We start from the raw sequence: 13,696 nt of genomic DNA, 5'->3' as shown, positions 1-13,696 counted from the left end.
CGTACAGTACACTTTTAAACACTGTTGTCGCTGTTTGACAGGCTTCACAGGGGAGGGGGCAGAGTTGCCTTTTAAAGATGGCAGCCTGATATTTATTATTTAATATTTTACCATATGTTTTTCCTACTTAAAGTTGGTTAGATTCCTCCAATCTGTGTTTGTACACTGTGGTATTGCTACTTTAACTAGAGTGAATAATTGGAGTACTTCTTCCCACACTCCTATATTCTTACTTCAAATCACTTTGGAGTCCTAAAACTAAATCCCTGAGATGCATGTGAAATAGGATCTGTATCAGTCATGGTAACTTTGACTTGATATGAACTGAGATTTATCTTCCTGTAAACTGTATATTGAGGTGCCTGGCTTGAGGCTGTTGCTGCATAATTGTCACACTGTATGCTCTGAGTGCTGCTGTGAGAGCTGCTAACAAGAACCACAGTCCCCACATAGACGCCGAGATGGTAGAGCAAACTGAACTATGTGATTCCGAGGAATTCTAATTCAATTTTGATTTTCCTCATTTTTTACATTGTACTGTCGGTTTCACTGAAACTGTCTTCATGGGAGCACCTAAATAAAAGAGTAACAAGCCAAAGAGTGTGAGTGTTAGCTCTTTAACAGGAATGCTTCCTGCTGTGTGAGAATGTGGGCAGGTGGTTTGACTCAGATGACAGGAATCTGACGCATGTATCTGCTGCAGTCACAGTCCAACCTGCACCTGCCTCTGCATCGCACTGACACATTCTGTCTCACCATTGACAATAAGACAAGCAATTCCAATGTTGAGGATGGCAGAATCACAAATATTATGTTGAGTACATCATTAACCTGCTTTCCTCTTTCTCATCATCCTCCATGATGCATGAGGTATTTCTAAAAGTTACATCACTCAGGTGCCCCAGTGTGGAGGTCAGGTTATGCTAGGTCACACTGCTCTGCTGGGCTCAGATTAATGGCCGCCAGCTTTTTAAAATGTCAGTCATGCTACTGTTCCATTTTCATGAGCGCCGGTGCAATCCCCAGGAGCAGAAACAGCCAGCTCTACCATGCACAGCACGTTGCATTTGGACTTTTTTATTTCCCTTTCAGTGCTAAAATAAGACTTTGAACCTTTTCAAAGTTGGTGGTCTCAAGAGGAGCAGAATTCATTACACGGGTTATGTTGCTCCTTGTTTACTGGGGTTTAAAATGTTATGACATTTCTTTAAATCTAATGAATCACCCTCTGATCTTCTTCTTCATCTCCATTCTTCTGATGTTTATGAGATGTTAAAGCTATTTTATTACTTTACATGCTACTGACATTAAACGCACACAAGTCGCGATGTTATGATGAGCAGATGTGCACATGCTGTCCTGCCTTACATTTATTCATTAAGGCATTAGAGACATGCACATTGAGTGGATTCCCTCCTTTCCAGCTCTTGGGTTACAGTAACAGGATTAACAGGACTTCAAAGACTTTCCAGTTTCTCACAGTGGAGCAATTTTGAGGTGCTGCTCTGTGTCTGTTTGACTTATGAGAGCCGCAAGGAAAAATGACCTCAAACAGTTGGTCGCAGTGTCATCGCGTGAAGACAAACCCAACTCCAGTCACTGTGCTTGCAAGTGCTACTCCCCTGAACTTTGCACATGACACATGGTCTGCGAGAACATGTGTGTTCATTTTCTTTACTGACATTTTTCCCACTTCCCACGTGTGACAGCTTTTGATACTCTTCAGATTAGTTCATTTATAGTAAAAGCCATGTATCTCCAAATGTAGTAAGGTGATTGTGTGTGAAGCAGTGTCTCTTTATGGGAGAAACATGATCAACTTGATGACTATGATGCATTGCTGTTGATTAAAGCAGCTAATAGTATATAAAGGTATTAACAAATCATGTACAGCAGTAAAATGCAGAATAAATATTCATGCAGCAGTAATATGTGCAAGGGCTAGTGGGGCAGGGTGGACCCAAATACATATTGCTGATAGTCCTTACCCCCTTTTACCGAAGTAAGCATCTGAATGCATGATTTCTACTTGTAGTGGAGTATTGTTACAGTGTTCTTACAATTACTTAAGTAAAAGGTCTGAATATTTCTTCCACTGGTTTAATTGTAGGTGTGTTGTTAGTATATAACACACAGCGGTGAAATCTTTACAACAATTTACTTAAACTTTACCTCTGTATGGCAGCCAAGAGAGCACTTATCAGAAACACTATATTGCTCTTCAGGGATGTTTAGTGAATGATATCCTTTGAGTGCTGTCTATATCCATCATGTCCAATGGATCACAAACCACAAAAGACTTAATTATGCCAGAATCAATGTAGGTGAAATTGGTGGTTATAATGATTATTATTATGTCTTGAAACCACATTTATGTTTGGCCTCTCCTCCTGTTAACAGGTGTTCTGCAAGACATCCAGCGGCATTACGGAGTATCAGACAGTGGAATCGGCTTGTTGCAAACAGGTAAATCTCCTTTAATCCCATAATTGCCAGTGTGAACAATCCAGCTCAACACATTCTCAGTGTGATGGGTGTAATTATTGTGTAACTCTTGTATTTTGGTGTTTGCTAAATTGGTTGGAGCTACGAGGCTTTGATGATAGTTGCCAATCAACAGAAAAATGCTGTTTGCACACACAAAAAGAAAAAGCTTTTACTTTGGAAGAGATATTGACAACATAATTCAAAGTGGAAATGCTAAACACTATATTTTAACACATCTAATACCTCATATTGTTCTCCTTTATATACATTACGAAAGTGGCGAACCGTGTCTATCACAACTGGACCTTCTGTAGAGACACACACACCCTCCGCTGCGGATTGGTTGCTTTTTTTTTTTAACACAAAACCACTGAAATGCGTAGTGCATGGACCGAGAAGGACAAACAAATCAACGTAACACTGTAATATTACAGATCAAGAACACAGATACCATTCTCATTTATTCATTTTACATACATTTTATTTATACAATTAAATTGATTTTTTTGTTTGTTTTATCTTAGTGTTCCAGGGTATTCTCTGAATACCTTGAAGGCCCTGACAGTTCACCACTGCATTACGATAATATACATAGAAAGACCTGGCCAAGAATAGCAGCAACATAGAATTTCAACAATAAACATACATTCTGAGAGTTTGTGTAACATTAAAGAAGATTAGATAAAACAAAAAACACAGCCAGGGCAAGGCCTAAGATCAGTTGATACATTTTTCCATGGAGTACATGCAGAAAACTTCCCAATAATGTAAGGGAAAAAGAAAAGGCAAAAGTTCAATAGACTTAAATAGAAGCCAATTGAAGTTATTTTCAGAAAATACTGATGAGAATTGGCTTAAAACTGTTTATTTAATCATCTACAAGAATAAAAAAAAGGAGGAATTACGATCGATTGACTGATTTGGATTTTAGGATTTTAAAAAAAACATATCTATATTTCGCAATCATTACAAATGTCAAGATAAAAAGACAATGTTATCCAAACGCTCTCTTTCATTGTGTGTGTGTAACTACATGATTCCATCGGAGCACTATCTAAAAGTCACACCACCAGCAATATTGAGGTATTTATTAAGGGAGGGCATTTCCACAGAGCAGCAGCAGCAGCAGCAGGTCAGAGGAAGGAAAACACCATCAGTAGCCAGGCATGCTTTTTCTCCTGAGGGCCTGCATGCATGTACCAGGAGCGTCTGAGGACTCAGGGTAGGGTTTCCTGTTCTATTCAACACACCCCCATAAATTCACCTTTTAGGTAGATACCTTGCAGAACCCCCTCTTTGGGGGACAGGACCCAGTCTCATTCGAACACCAACAAACCTGCACACAAAGTGCCATTGAGGCCAAGCATGCAGGTTGGAGCTTGAGGGGGGAGAGAATACAGCCCAGTGTTTTCCTCCTTCTCTTGATGTTCTCAGACTAACTTTAGGTGAGCTGAATGGAGCGGTGAGGACAGAAATATCCAGCAGCGAAAAAGAAACCAGTGTTCTGTTGGCTTTATGGTGAATAAGCCATTTCATCAACGCCAAAACTCATTTCTGCCCAGTTTCCCCGTGGCATACATAATATATATTTCCTTTTCAGAATCTCTTTTTCCTTTACATCTCCTTTTTATGTGTTTGCGAAATGTGTTATTGCAGTAGGGTTAAATTGTTAGTATGGTGTTTCAAAGCAACTTTTTCAGATGATGCCTGCACAGAATGCTAAAGGCCCTTGTGTAGAATCAAATACGTCTGATTTGTTTATTTTCATAAGCAGGGAAAACACATATACATGCACTGGAAGATTTGTTTTTGAAAAAAAGAAAAGGAAACAGTGAAGGGTGTTTGACTCTTAATTGTGTTTGCATTGGCTCTTTAATTTGAGTTACCACACTGGCACACACACACACACACACACACACACACACACACACACACACACACACACACACACACACACACACACACACACACACACACACACACACACACACACACACACACACACACACACACACACACACACACACACACACACACACACACACACACAGTAAGTCAGTAGAGGGGCATGTGCAGCTGATTTGCCCTCTGCACCGTCTGCATTTACACCGAAAAACAACAGTGCTGCTGTGTGTTTGGTTTCCCTGGCCTTTCCCGGCCTGTCATGGTTCAGCCTCCGCTTGGCCCCTGATCCCCGGGCGACCTTTTTTCTCACACTGGCCTGAGGAATGCTGGGTGTCCGGGCGTTGGGATGTGAGATTGGGTCGGCCCAGACAGAGAGCCTAGGTGTGAAGAAGAGGCTAGGAGGATGACGTAATCTCGGACTCTCAGTTTGTGCGTGTATATGTTTACAGTATGCATGCATACGTCTCTTCCGGTTTCCCCCACCCCCTTCTTCCGCCCCAGAGGGAACAATCCCTGCCTGTGTGAGCACCTGCAGGCCTGGCCGGTTCTGCCTTCTGTCCTTCCTCGCTCCCTCCGTCCTGGCAGCTTACGTCCACCTGGGAAAGTAAACTGCCAACGTAGGTGTTTTACAGCCGGTGGGTGTTTCTCTGTGTGTCTGCTGCCAAGTCACCCTCACACTTTTTAAAAAGCACTCACCACACACTGCAGGATCCAAACACAAGTCTGAGTCAGAATCACTTTATGAACTCTGCTCGTGTTTCAGCTTGAGGAAAGGATAGTTTTGACCCTTTTCTTTGGCTCTTGATCAGAACTACTGAAATGAGAAATGTCCCATATCTAGAAGGTACTGACAAGTTGTTTGCTTTTAGAAATACTGTCCTGCAGCACCAGGCTTCTTAGGCCTGCTGCAGTGTTTGCACTCTGTATATTTATGACTCATAAGATATACATTTCTTGGAACAAGTACAAAGTCAGTCAGTGGCATCTCTATCACGAGGGACTTATTTTAGATTAAATCATATTTATAGATATGGATAAGCTGATAGAAATTAGAATAGTCTTTGAGTATAAGACCTCATTGTCAAACATTTCAACTGTAGCAAGTATTGGAATGGGGTCGAGGAGGCCTCCCAGCGTTTCCACCTGAGATGACAGCTGACGGTTGGAGAGAGTAGAACCGATTTAAAGTTTGACAGCAGTAAGGTGATTGGCCTTTAAAGATCGTGGGAAATTGTAGTTGGTCAACTCAAAAAGTACACGTCTATAATCAGCTTATAGAGGCAGCTAGAGGAGATCCCGAGTCAGAAAATGTACATGAACGCCCCTCAAGATGACAATTAGGTAACTAGGAATGTGATATCTCAACGCTCTGAACTATAAAATACATCTTCTTTGTAGCATCCATGTTGTTTCCATACAAGTCAAAATAATAACTTACAAACTCTGAAATGGAGGAGCAAGTGAATGCACCAATGTCCTTGGGCGAATCTTTCCGAGAGTAGTTCTAGTTTTAGTAGCATTTGTTATAATCCGGTAAATAAATGTTTCCTCTCCCTAGCTTGGTTTAAGTTATTGGAACTAATTTAATCAAAAGAAAAAGTAGAACCATTCCTCCACCATTGGCAGGAAAATACAAAAAACAAGTCCTGATGAATGCTTTTTGCGGTACAGTGGGTGTAAACTGGTGTTTAAAGGCTAAAGAACAACACATGGAAAATACCCTGTGGTGAGCTCGGCCTCCACAGCACCCACCAGTTATCTGTTATTTTGCAACGGACTCTTCCTAAAGCGGCTTACACAACACATATTGACACGAGGAATGTGCTCATTGTGCATAAGGTGTGCATGTGTGTCATTATTTCCCGAGGAGGTGAGGTCTCAGCTCTCCGAGTGAGAGGATAAGGTGTTCGGAGCTGTCACTCAGGTTAGGGGTAAAGGCAGTTTAAGCTGTTTGAGCGCGTCCATCAGTATGGGGAGAGGGTCTCACCTGGAGCTCAGCAGACCTGTCAGAGCACCGGGACAGCCTGAGCCCAGCACCCCCTCCGGAGATGACAGGTCTTCCTGCTAATGGCCTTCCTGCTAATGGCCTTCAGGCAGCGGCTAAGTGAGTGACGCTCACACGCAGCTGTGAACTGGTCCAGTCCCCAGGGTACGGAGGGCAGCAAAGGTTAATGGAGGAGAAGAAGAGGAGAGGGGGTTCACCTGGTTAGTGTTACCTTTGGTTTAGTTTTGAATACTTTTGTTAACAAGACGGAAGAATCTGAGAGAAGGCTTTCTCCTCCTGTTATTCAAGTGCTTTGAGGCAAATCAGAAAAAAAAGTTCATAATGGGTTGAATTATTCCTTACAATGGCGGAGTAATTATCCGTCACTCGTTCAGCATGGCAGCAGTTATTGGGGTCAGTCGGGCTGGATGTACAGTGGGGCGGTGGCTTAATAAGGAGCCGGCGCTCAAAACAGCTCGCAGACTGTCTGTGCCCTGTTCTGTGTGTAGCTGCCCACCTTGTCTGAAACATGATACAGGCACACACGCACGCACACACACACACACACACACACACACACACACACACACACACACACACACACACACACACACACACACACACACACACACACACACACACACACACACACACACACACACACACACACACACACACACACACACACACACACACACACACACACACACACACACACACACACACACACACACACACACACACACACACACACACACACAAACACACACCAACTGACATTGCCCCAGTCTTAACATGGTGTCAGTCTGCCATTCAACCAGTATGTGAGCAGAATGGAATGAGGCCACAGGTGCTGTGTAAGTCTTTAGGCTAGAGCTCCGCTAACACACCAGACTTACATAAGAACCTCCAAGAATTAACCCATAACGTCAGGACTTTAGTAGAAGACAGCATTTGTGTCTTTGTAGGCTGTTAGGATCTTGGTATATACCAGGTCAAAGGCCTGGTCAGTTGTATGCCTGATAACTCACATTGGTTTACGTTAAGCGTAAAAGAGACAAAGCTGCTATGCAATTTTTAAAGTAAATGGCACTCCAATAATAGTTTTATATTTAGGGTTTCTGTGAATCATTTAACAACTACATAGCCTCACCCTGCCTGAAAACAATGAAGGTTCCTCTACTTGTAAGAATCTATTTGTCTTTGTGAACAAAAATGCCCATTGGCTGTGCAATACTCATGTCTTCTAATGTTAGTAAAAACACTGCTGATGATTTTGCCATCTTATTGGAAGCATTGTTGTCATTGACAAAATGAAGTTCAACAAGTTATAGAGATCATGTCCATATATCTTACAAAAGGAAGATAATTACTTTGACAAGCCTCGCCAGTTGTTGGTAGGAAAGTAGGTTTATGGTCAGTGTCAATCAAAAATGTTCTACAGTTGGATGGAAGCCTCTCTGATTCCCTTTTACACTGTGGGAAGTTGTGCTTAATCAGCTGTTTTCGGGTGATCACAGCTGCTCTTATTTTGTCTCTTGCCCTCGTGGTATCCCTTGGTACCTCCCCTCTCACTCTCTCCTCTCCCTCCCTCTCTATCAGCGGTTTGGCAGCTGTTGTTGCCTCGTTGTCACTCCCACTGGCACCTTATAAGAGTTAGAGATGAAGGGGAGATGGAGGGAGAAGAAAGGGCCACCTGTGCCTTCCTCTCTCTAGTCATGCATGGCAGGGAGCTTTAATTTTCTCCACTATTGATTCCCAAAGCCAAATAATTGCATTGCGATGGTGTTCAGCAGCCCCTCTCCTGCTGGGACGAGAATAGAAACGATGACCTGATGTTGCTTCGACATCGCGCCGCGAATGTGTGCGTCTCCATCTTGGGCTGTTTTTATAGGCCATGTCTCGGAGGAAGGCAGCTGTGGGGCGATGATTGGCACCCTGCTCCCTGTCTCCTTCCCCCTCAATTCCTGTCAACGACAGAGTGACTGCAATCCAATCAGGATTTTAAGGCCAGTTTAACAAGCAGGCTGTTAACCCCTCTTCATGTAAACATCCTATCAGATCTCTAATCCCCTTTTATTTTTAAATACAGCAGGAACAGTATGAACAGTGGGAAGGTGGGGTCGTTGTGGTTTGAAAATAGGCTTGTTATTTCATCTTGTTTTTTAGTCGATATGGGAGTGATAGAGCATTTGTGGCGAAAAGGTTTTGTGCAATATTTTCTCCTGCTTCTTAGAAAAAGAGGCTGCAAACAGATAAATGCCTGACACCACGGGAGGCTACTCTCCTCGATCTGGCATCAACAGATCAATTAGAAACACACACACACATACACACCCCTCCTAGTAACACATGTGCACAATTTATACACACCCTAGCAAGTCAAGGTCAAAAATAAGGCTGCTAGTCGCTCATTTGCTCTGTTTTCATTCGTCGTTAAGAGTGTATGTGTAAGTAATGTGCCTGTATGTGTGTGACAGCACTAGTGTTCATATCCCATTAGTTCCAATAACAAGTTAAGCATACAGGAACACAAACGGGGTTCTCTGTCATTTCAGCCGGAGCTTGTCATTAAGCTGGTTGCTCCTGTAGTTACTGCAGGCAAGAAAAACTCCTCACCCCCGCACTCAATTGCTCTGCTGGATCTCAGCTCGGTGGCATGTCACCAGCCACAAGAAATATCCCTGGGAAAATATAACTATATGTTTTTATTAATGTTGCAGCTTGGATTGCAGTCTGGAACTCAAACTGGCTGCACCTCTCACTACTGTTTTCCTGTGCAAAGTATGCACCTTTCTTTATTTTTAACACATGTTTGCCGGTATTGAGCTGAGATGATGCACTGTTGCCATCCAGGCCTGGTATTTGTAGCGGCGTGTAATTCTCCCCAGCTGCAGCTCTCACACTGAGCAGGTAGAGGGAAAGCTCTGCTGTAGTTATCAGCTCTCAGAGTAGATTTAATAATAGAAAAAGGGATTTAAGTTGGCATTAGATAGCGCTTGACGGCAGCGTCTGCGGGAATTAGCTGCTGAGTTTGACAGAAACTGGCGAGAGAGTGCTGCACGGGTATTTCCCAGGCTGCATGTGGTATTTATCAAACGGCATTGGTAATCCTACACCAGTGGAGTCAGAACGGAGAGAATTAGCGGTGATCAAAAATCTGAGGAATGCAGAAATGTACGAGGCGCCACATGAAGGGGAACCCAGCAGGAAGAGATGTGATGTCTTAGAATGTCTGAGCTAAGACGTTGGCTCTGGTATCCAACTCAAACCAAAGTTATGTGTCACACCCTCCACAGGCAGTCCCATTAATCATTAGGGGAAAAGAGAACAAAGCTGCCACTCCCACCTGAACTGCACACCTGATTAACACAACACACTGTTGCCAAACTGCACCAATCACCATTGATAAAAACAAATATATACCACTCTGAATATCCTTATTCCGCTCTCTGTATCTCTTCATTTGCTGACTATATTAATCAGTGGCAACATCATGGTAATATCTTATCCCAACCTTTGTAGTGGAGAGTATTTATTTCTGCCACTCTTGTTCCATCTGAAGCTCATATTGAGAAGACAGGAAGAGGACTAAATGACTACGCTCCATTTGGATACACAGCAGCCTTTTTATGAGACCCTGAAATCCAGTAAACAGCATCAGATTTAGTGCTATGTGTAATAGAATACACAGAGACGGTGCAAACCTCCAGGCTGCGTTCAGTTAAACAAACAAATGCTGTCCAAAGCAGTAAACTCGCCATGCCATTCCAACCTCTGTAATACTATATATATATATATTGCACATTTGCATAGTGATAAGTTGTCAAATGTAATACCAAGCTGAACATGTGTAATGTGAAATAGAATAATCAATAATAGAAAGAGAGCTGCTATCTAAAAAAAAAAAAGTATAAATTGCACTACAATAATAGTTTTATATTTAAAATATATTTATTAAACTGGTACAAACCCTTTCTGAAAACAATGAGGATTCCTCTACCTATAGCAGTAAACTCGCCATGCCATTCCAACCTCTGTAATACTATATATATATATATTGCACATTTGCATAGTGATAAGTTGTCAAATGTAATACCAAGCTGAACATGTGTAATGTGAAATAGAATAATCAATAATAGAAAGAGAGCTGCTATCTAAAAAAAAAAAGTATAAATTGCACTACAATAATAGTTTTATATTTAAAATATATTTATTAAACTGGTACAAACCCTTTCTGAAAACAATGAGGATTCCTCTACCTATACGTTCACAAGTGGAAAACTTCAGGTACTTTTTCATGTGTACGGAAATGGACTGAAGATAAGATAGAGACCATGTTAAATCAGGACAACTGCAGGCTCTAATTCCACAAATGCCATAAAGTGTCTCGTTATGAATGAGAATGCTTTCACTATTAAAGGTAACCACTGAAGAAGCTCCATCAGAATCTTGCTTTACCGCAGATTCAGTAGGCGGTGTTGTCAAAGATGTGTCGGCCAGCAGCTCATGCCAAACAAAAGTAGTGACATGTTGGATACCGTGGAAAGATTTATTCATTTGCTGTCTTTGATCAGTTGTCTTTAACGGCATCCATGCATCTCTGCTATCTGATGCAGAGTGGAATATTATGCAATATGGTATAATGTTTCTTTACTGAGGGGGGGTACATGTGGTTGAAGTGCCGGACATTCTGTGTGAAGTGACCCTGACAGACGTGTGAAGATTTGGTTACCTGTTGTGTTTCCACAACATTGCAAGGCCTTCTACCCTACATTTGAACTGGCACCCTTAAGGGTATTGACAAGTGTAGTTCTCACATTATATCTGAATGACAAATGTACTGTATCACAGAGTGTTGATTCTCTGCCCAAACCGATTGGGGCCGTCCCAAAATATACCCTTCGGCTTGAATCAGGTCCAGTTAACTCTCAGGTTTTATTTTTGTATAAGATGATGTAACACATGTCTTCTACTGCACTGAATAAACTTTAGTTGATTCAAGCTTCTTAATTAACTTAATTGAGGAACTTTTTAAGCTGTGGAATTGGTGCACAAGCGAGCATTCACACATATTTTTATTATATATAGCCTATATATATTTTTTAATAAAAACTTGTATCTGAATTTCAGATTTGTAATCGCGCTTGGTCCCAAATTGGGATTCAGACCTGGGTCTGGCTTGGACAATAACTATGCAGGTTTGCAGAGTTGGGTGATTATTATTTGTTGTATCGTATGCTCTTCTATATATTGGTTTCAGAAGCAGCAAAAATCTAACAAGCATTTGGACTGAATATCTACCCAACAGTGTGTTGTATTCATTGCAAGTTTTGAGCTTAGTTCTTCTTGGATTTAGCCTATGCAAAGCAAGGACAGAGTTACAAAAATGTTTTCACTGACTAACAAACAATACTTAGTCACAGTATCGCCTCGGCAAGCACATAACCTTGTAATGACGAAAAAAGCAGAGGCAACAAAGACACTGGAGATGGAAGTTGTATTTATGGAAGCGGTGTGTTTGCGATGTGCTGAACGCTGACACCTATAGACACACACCTCGTCCAAAGTGACACATACGGTGCTGTAAATGGCACCCAATGACAACGCCTGCTACAACACAGGCATGTCCAGACCTGCAGATAGGATGTGGTTCTCCCGTTCCTCTAATTCTGTCTTTGGCAGCTGAAGGACATTCAAATTCCTTGAAATGCAGTCCCTCTGTTGCACTGTCGATCCTGACTGTCAGGTTTGACAGCTGCGAGGATGACAGCGCCTTCAGCTATGGTGGGAAAAACCCAATTTACAAAACCAATACATTTGAAAGAGGACCGGAAGCAGCAGGTTTCAGACATGCCGAATTAATGAGATCTGACTTTAAGGGGGTAGAGAGTATAATAATGATCTCATTCACTAGGATACATTATTGGTTTGCATACTTATGGATAGCAAATATTGTTGCAATCTTCCTCTTTTCAACTTCCGTTCATTTCCATCAAACCAAAAAAATGGGTTCCTGAAATTCTGCTACTGCAGTGAGAGTCTGTACCACTTTATTTCTATTTTTAAAAAGTATTTAATGGACTTGAATCTGTGACAAATAATATTTACTTTGAAAGTCTCAGAGGTAGGAGCTTAAGGGGAGCGGCAGGACACTTTGTGTGTACATCGTGAGAGGATTAAGCCACCTTTCAGTACTTTCATTTCCACTCTTTCCAACAGAATCACTGTCAGTTCCTTCCAGAGAAATTGAATTATTCCATATTCTAGTGTCTCAATGGCTTTTTGTGAGAATATAAAATAAAAAAGGATCAAATGGTGTGCAGAGCGTTCGGTATCCCACGGCCGGATGCGGGGCCTCACAGGTGCTCTGTTCAGTGGAAACTGGTGTTTCATAGGGAAATGTATCCCGAAAGGCTCAGTGAATATCAATCACACACACACACCCGCACACACACACGCACACTCACACAACATACATGTATCTGCATTTCCTCCCGATGCTCCATTGAGAGTGGCATTGAACATTGAATCATAGGGGTGAGTCATCCCAGGTGGTATTGTTCTGACCAATCAAAGAGGTGTGTGTGTGTGTGTGTGTGTGTGTGTGTGTGTGTGTGTGTGTGTGTGTGTGTGTGTGTGTGTGTGTGTGTGTGTGTGTGTGTGTGTGTGTGTGTGTGTGTGTTAAGCTTACAAAATGAAAATTTGAGTTCCATTTTAGAAGGGTGTCATGATATAGTGATATTTTAGAAATATTTTAACGTTCGGCAATTGATATTTTTTTCCATTTTATAAAGTCGTGGTTACTCTCTGTATTCGAGGGAAAGAGACAAAAAGCACAATAAACAAAGGGAAATATGAATTTCAAAAATGATATTATAACTTTCTGTAGGTATCACGATAATATTGTTTTTGTCAAATACTTATTTAACTGTAAAATATCCTGTAAAAAGAATATGACAAAAAAAAATACATATTAGATTAACTTTTATAGTACGGTGCTTCAAGTCACCATTCAATGTCATAGGTCGAAATGTTAAAAGGGTTCCTAAGGTTCTATTGATGATAAAAGATCATACATTATGATGGGGATGGTAATAAAGGATGATAAATGATTAAGCCAGGACTCACAGACATTGATCATACTATTTATAGGTGTTTATCCTCATCAAAAAGAGGTCACCTGTGGATATATGCAGCATGATTCACCTGCGTATAACATCACAGTAATGTGACAGGAACACATGTTATTGTGTGCTTTTAGTCTTCTCACATAGCTATTGTCCTCTCATGGAATGTGGTAAGACTAAGGTAATTGAT

General features: G+C 41.5%; 1 protein-coding gene across 3 annotated transcripts in view; it reads left to right on the top strand.

Moving 5' to 3' along the window:
* spns2 (SPNS lysolipid transporter 2, sphingosine-1-phosphate) overlaps positions 1–13,696 on the top strand; it is a 70,723-nt gene that overhangs the window by 17,438 nt on the left and 39,589 nt on the right. For 2 of the 3 annotated variants that reach the window (XM_079651570.1, XM_079651571.1), the window contains exon 2: positions 2,401–2,466. In XM_079651570.1, the coding sequence (XP_079507696.1) occupies positions 2,401–2,466 (66 nt within the window). Of the gene's footprint in view, positions 1–2,400; positions 2,467–4,408; positions 5,028–13,696 lie in introns of those variants that run through there. The other variant, XM_079651572.1, reaches the window with a different exon arrangement.

This window comes from Notothenia rossii (assembly GCF_949606895.1).
Source record: "Notothenia rossii genome assembly, chromosome: 9".
In the NCBI taxonomy this organism is placed as follows: Eukaryota; Metazoa; Chordata; class Actinopteri; order Perciformes; family Nototheniidae; genus Notothenia; species Notothenia rossii.
This window is presented reverse-complemented; position numbering and strand designations above follow the sequence as displayed.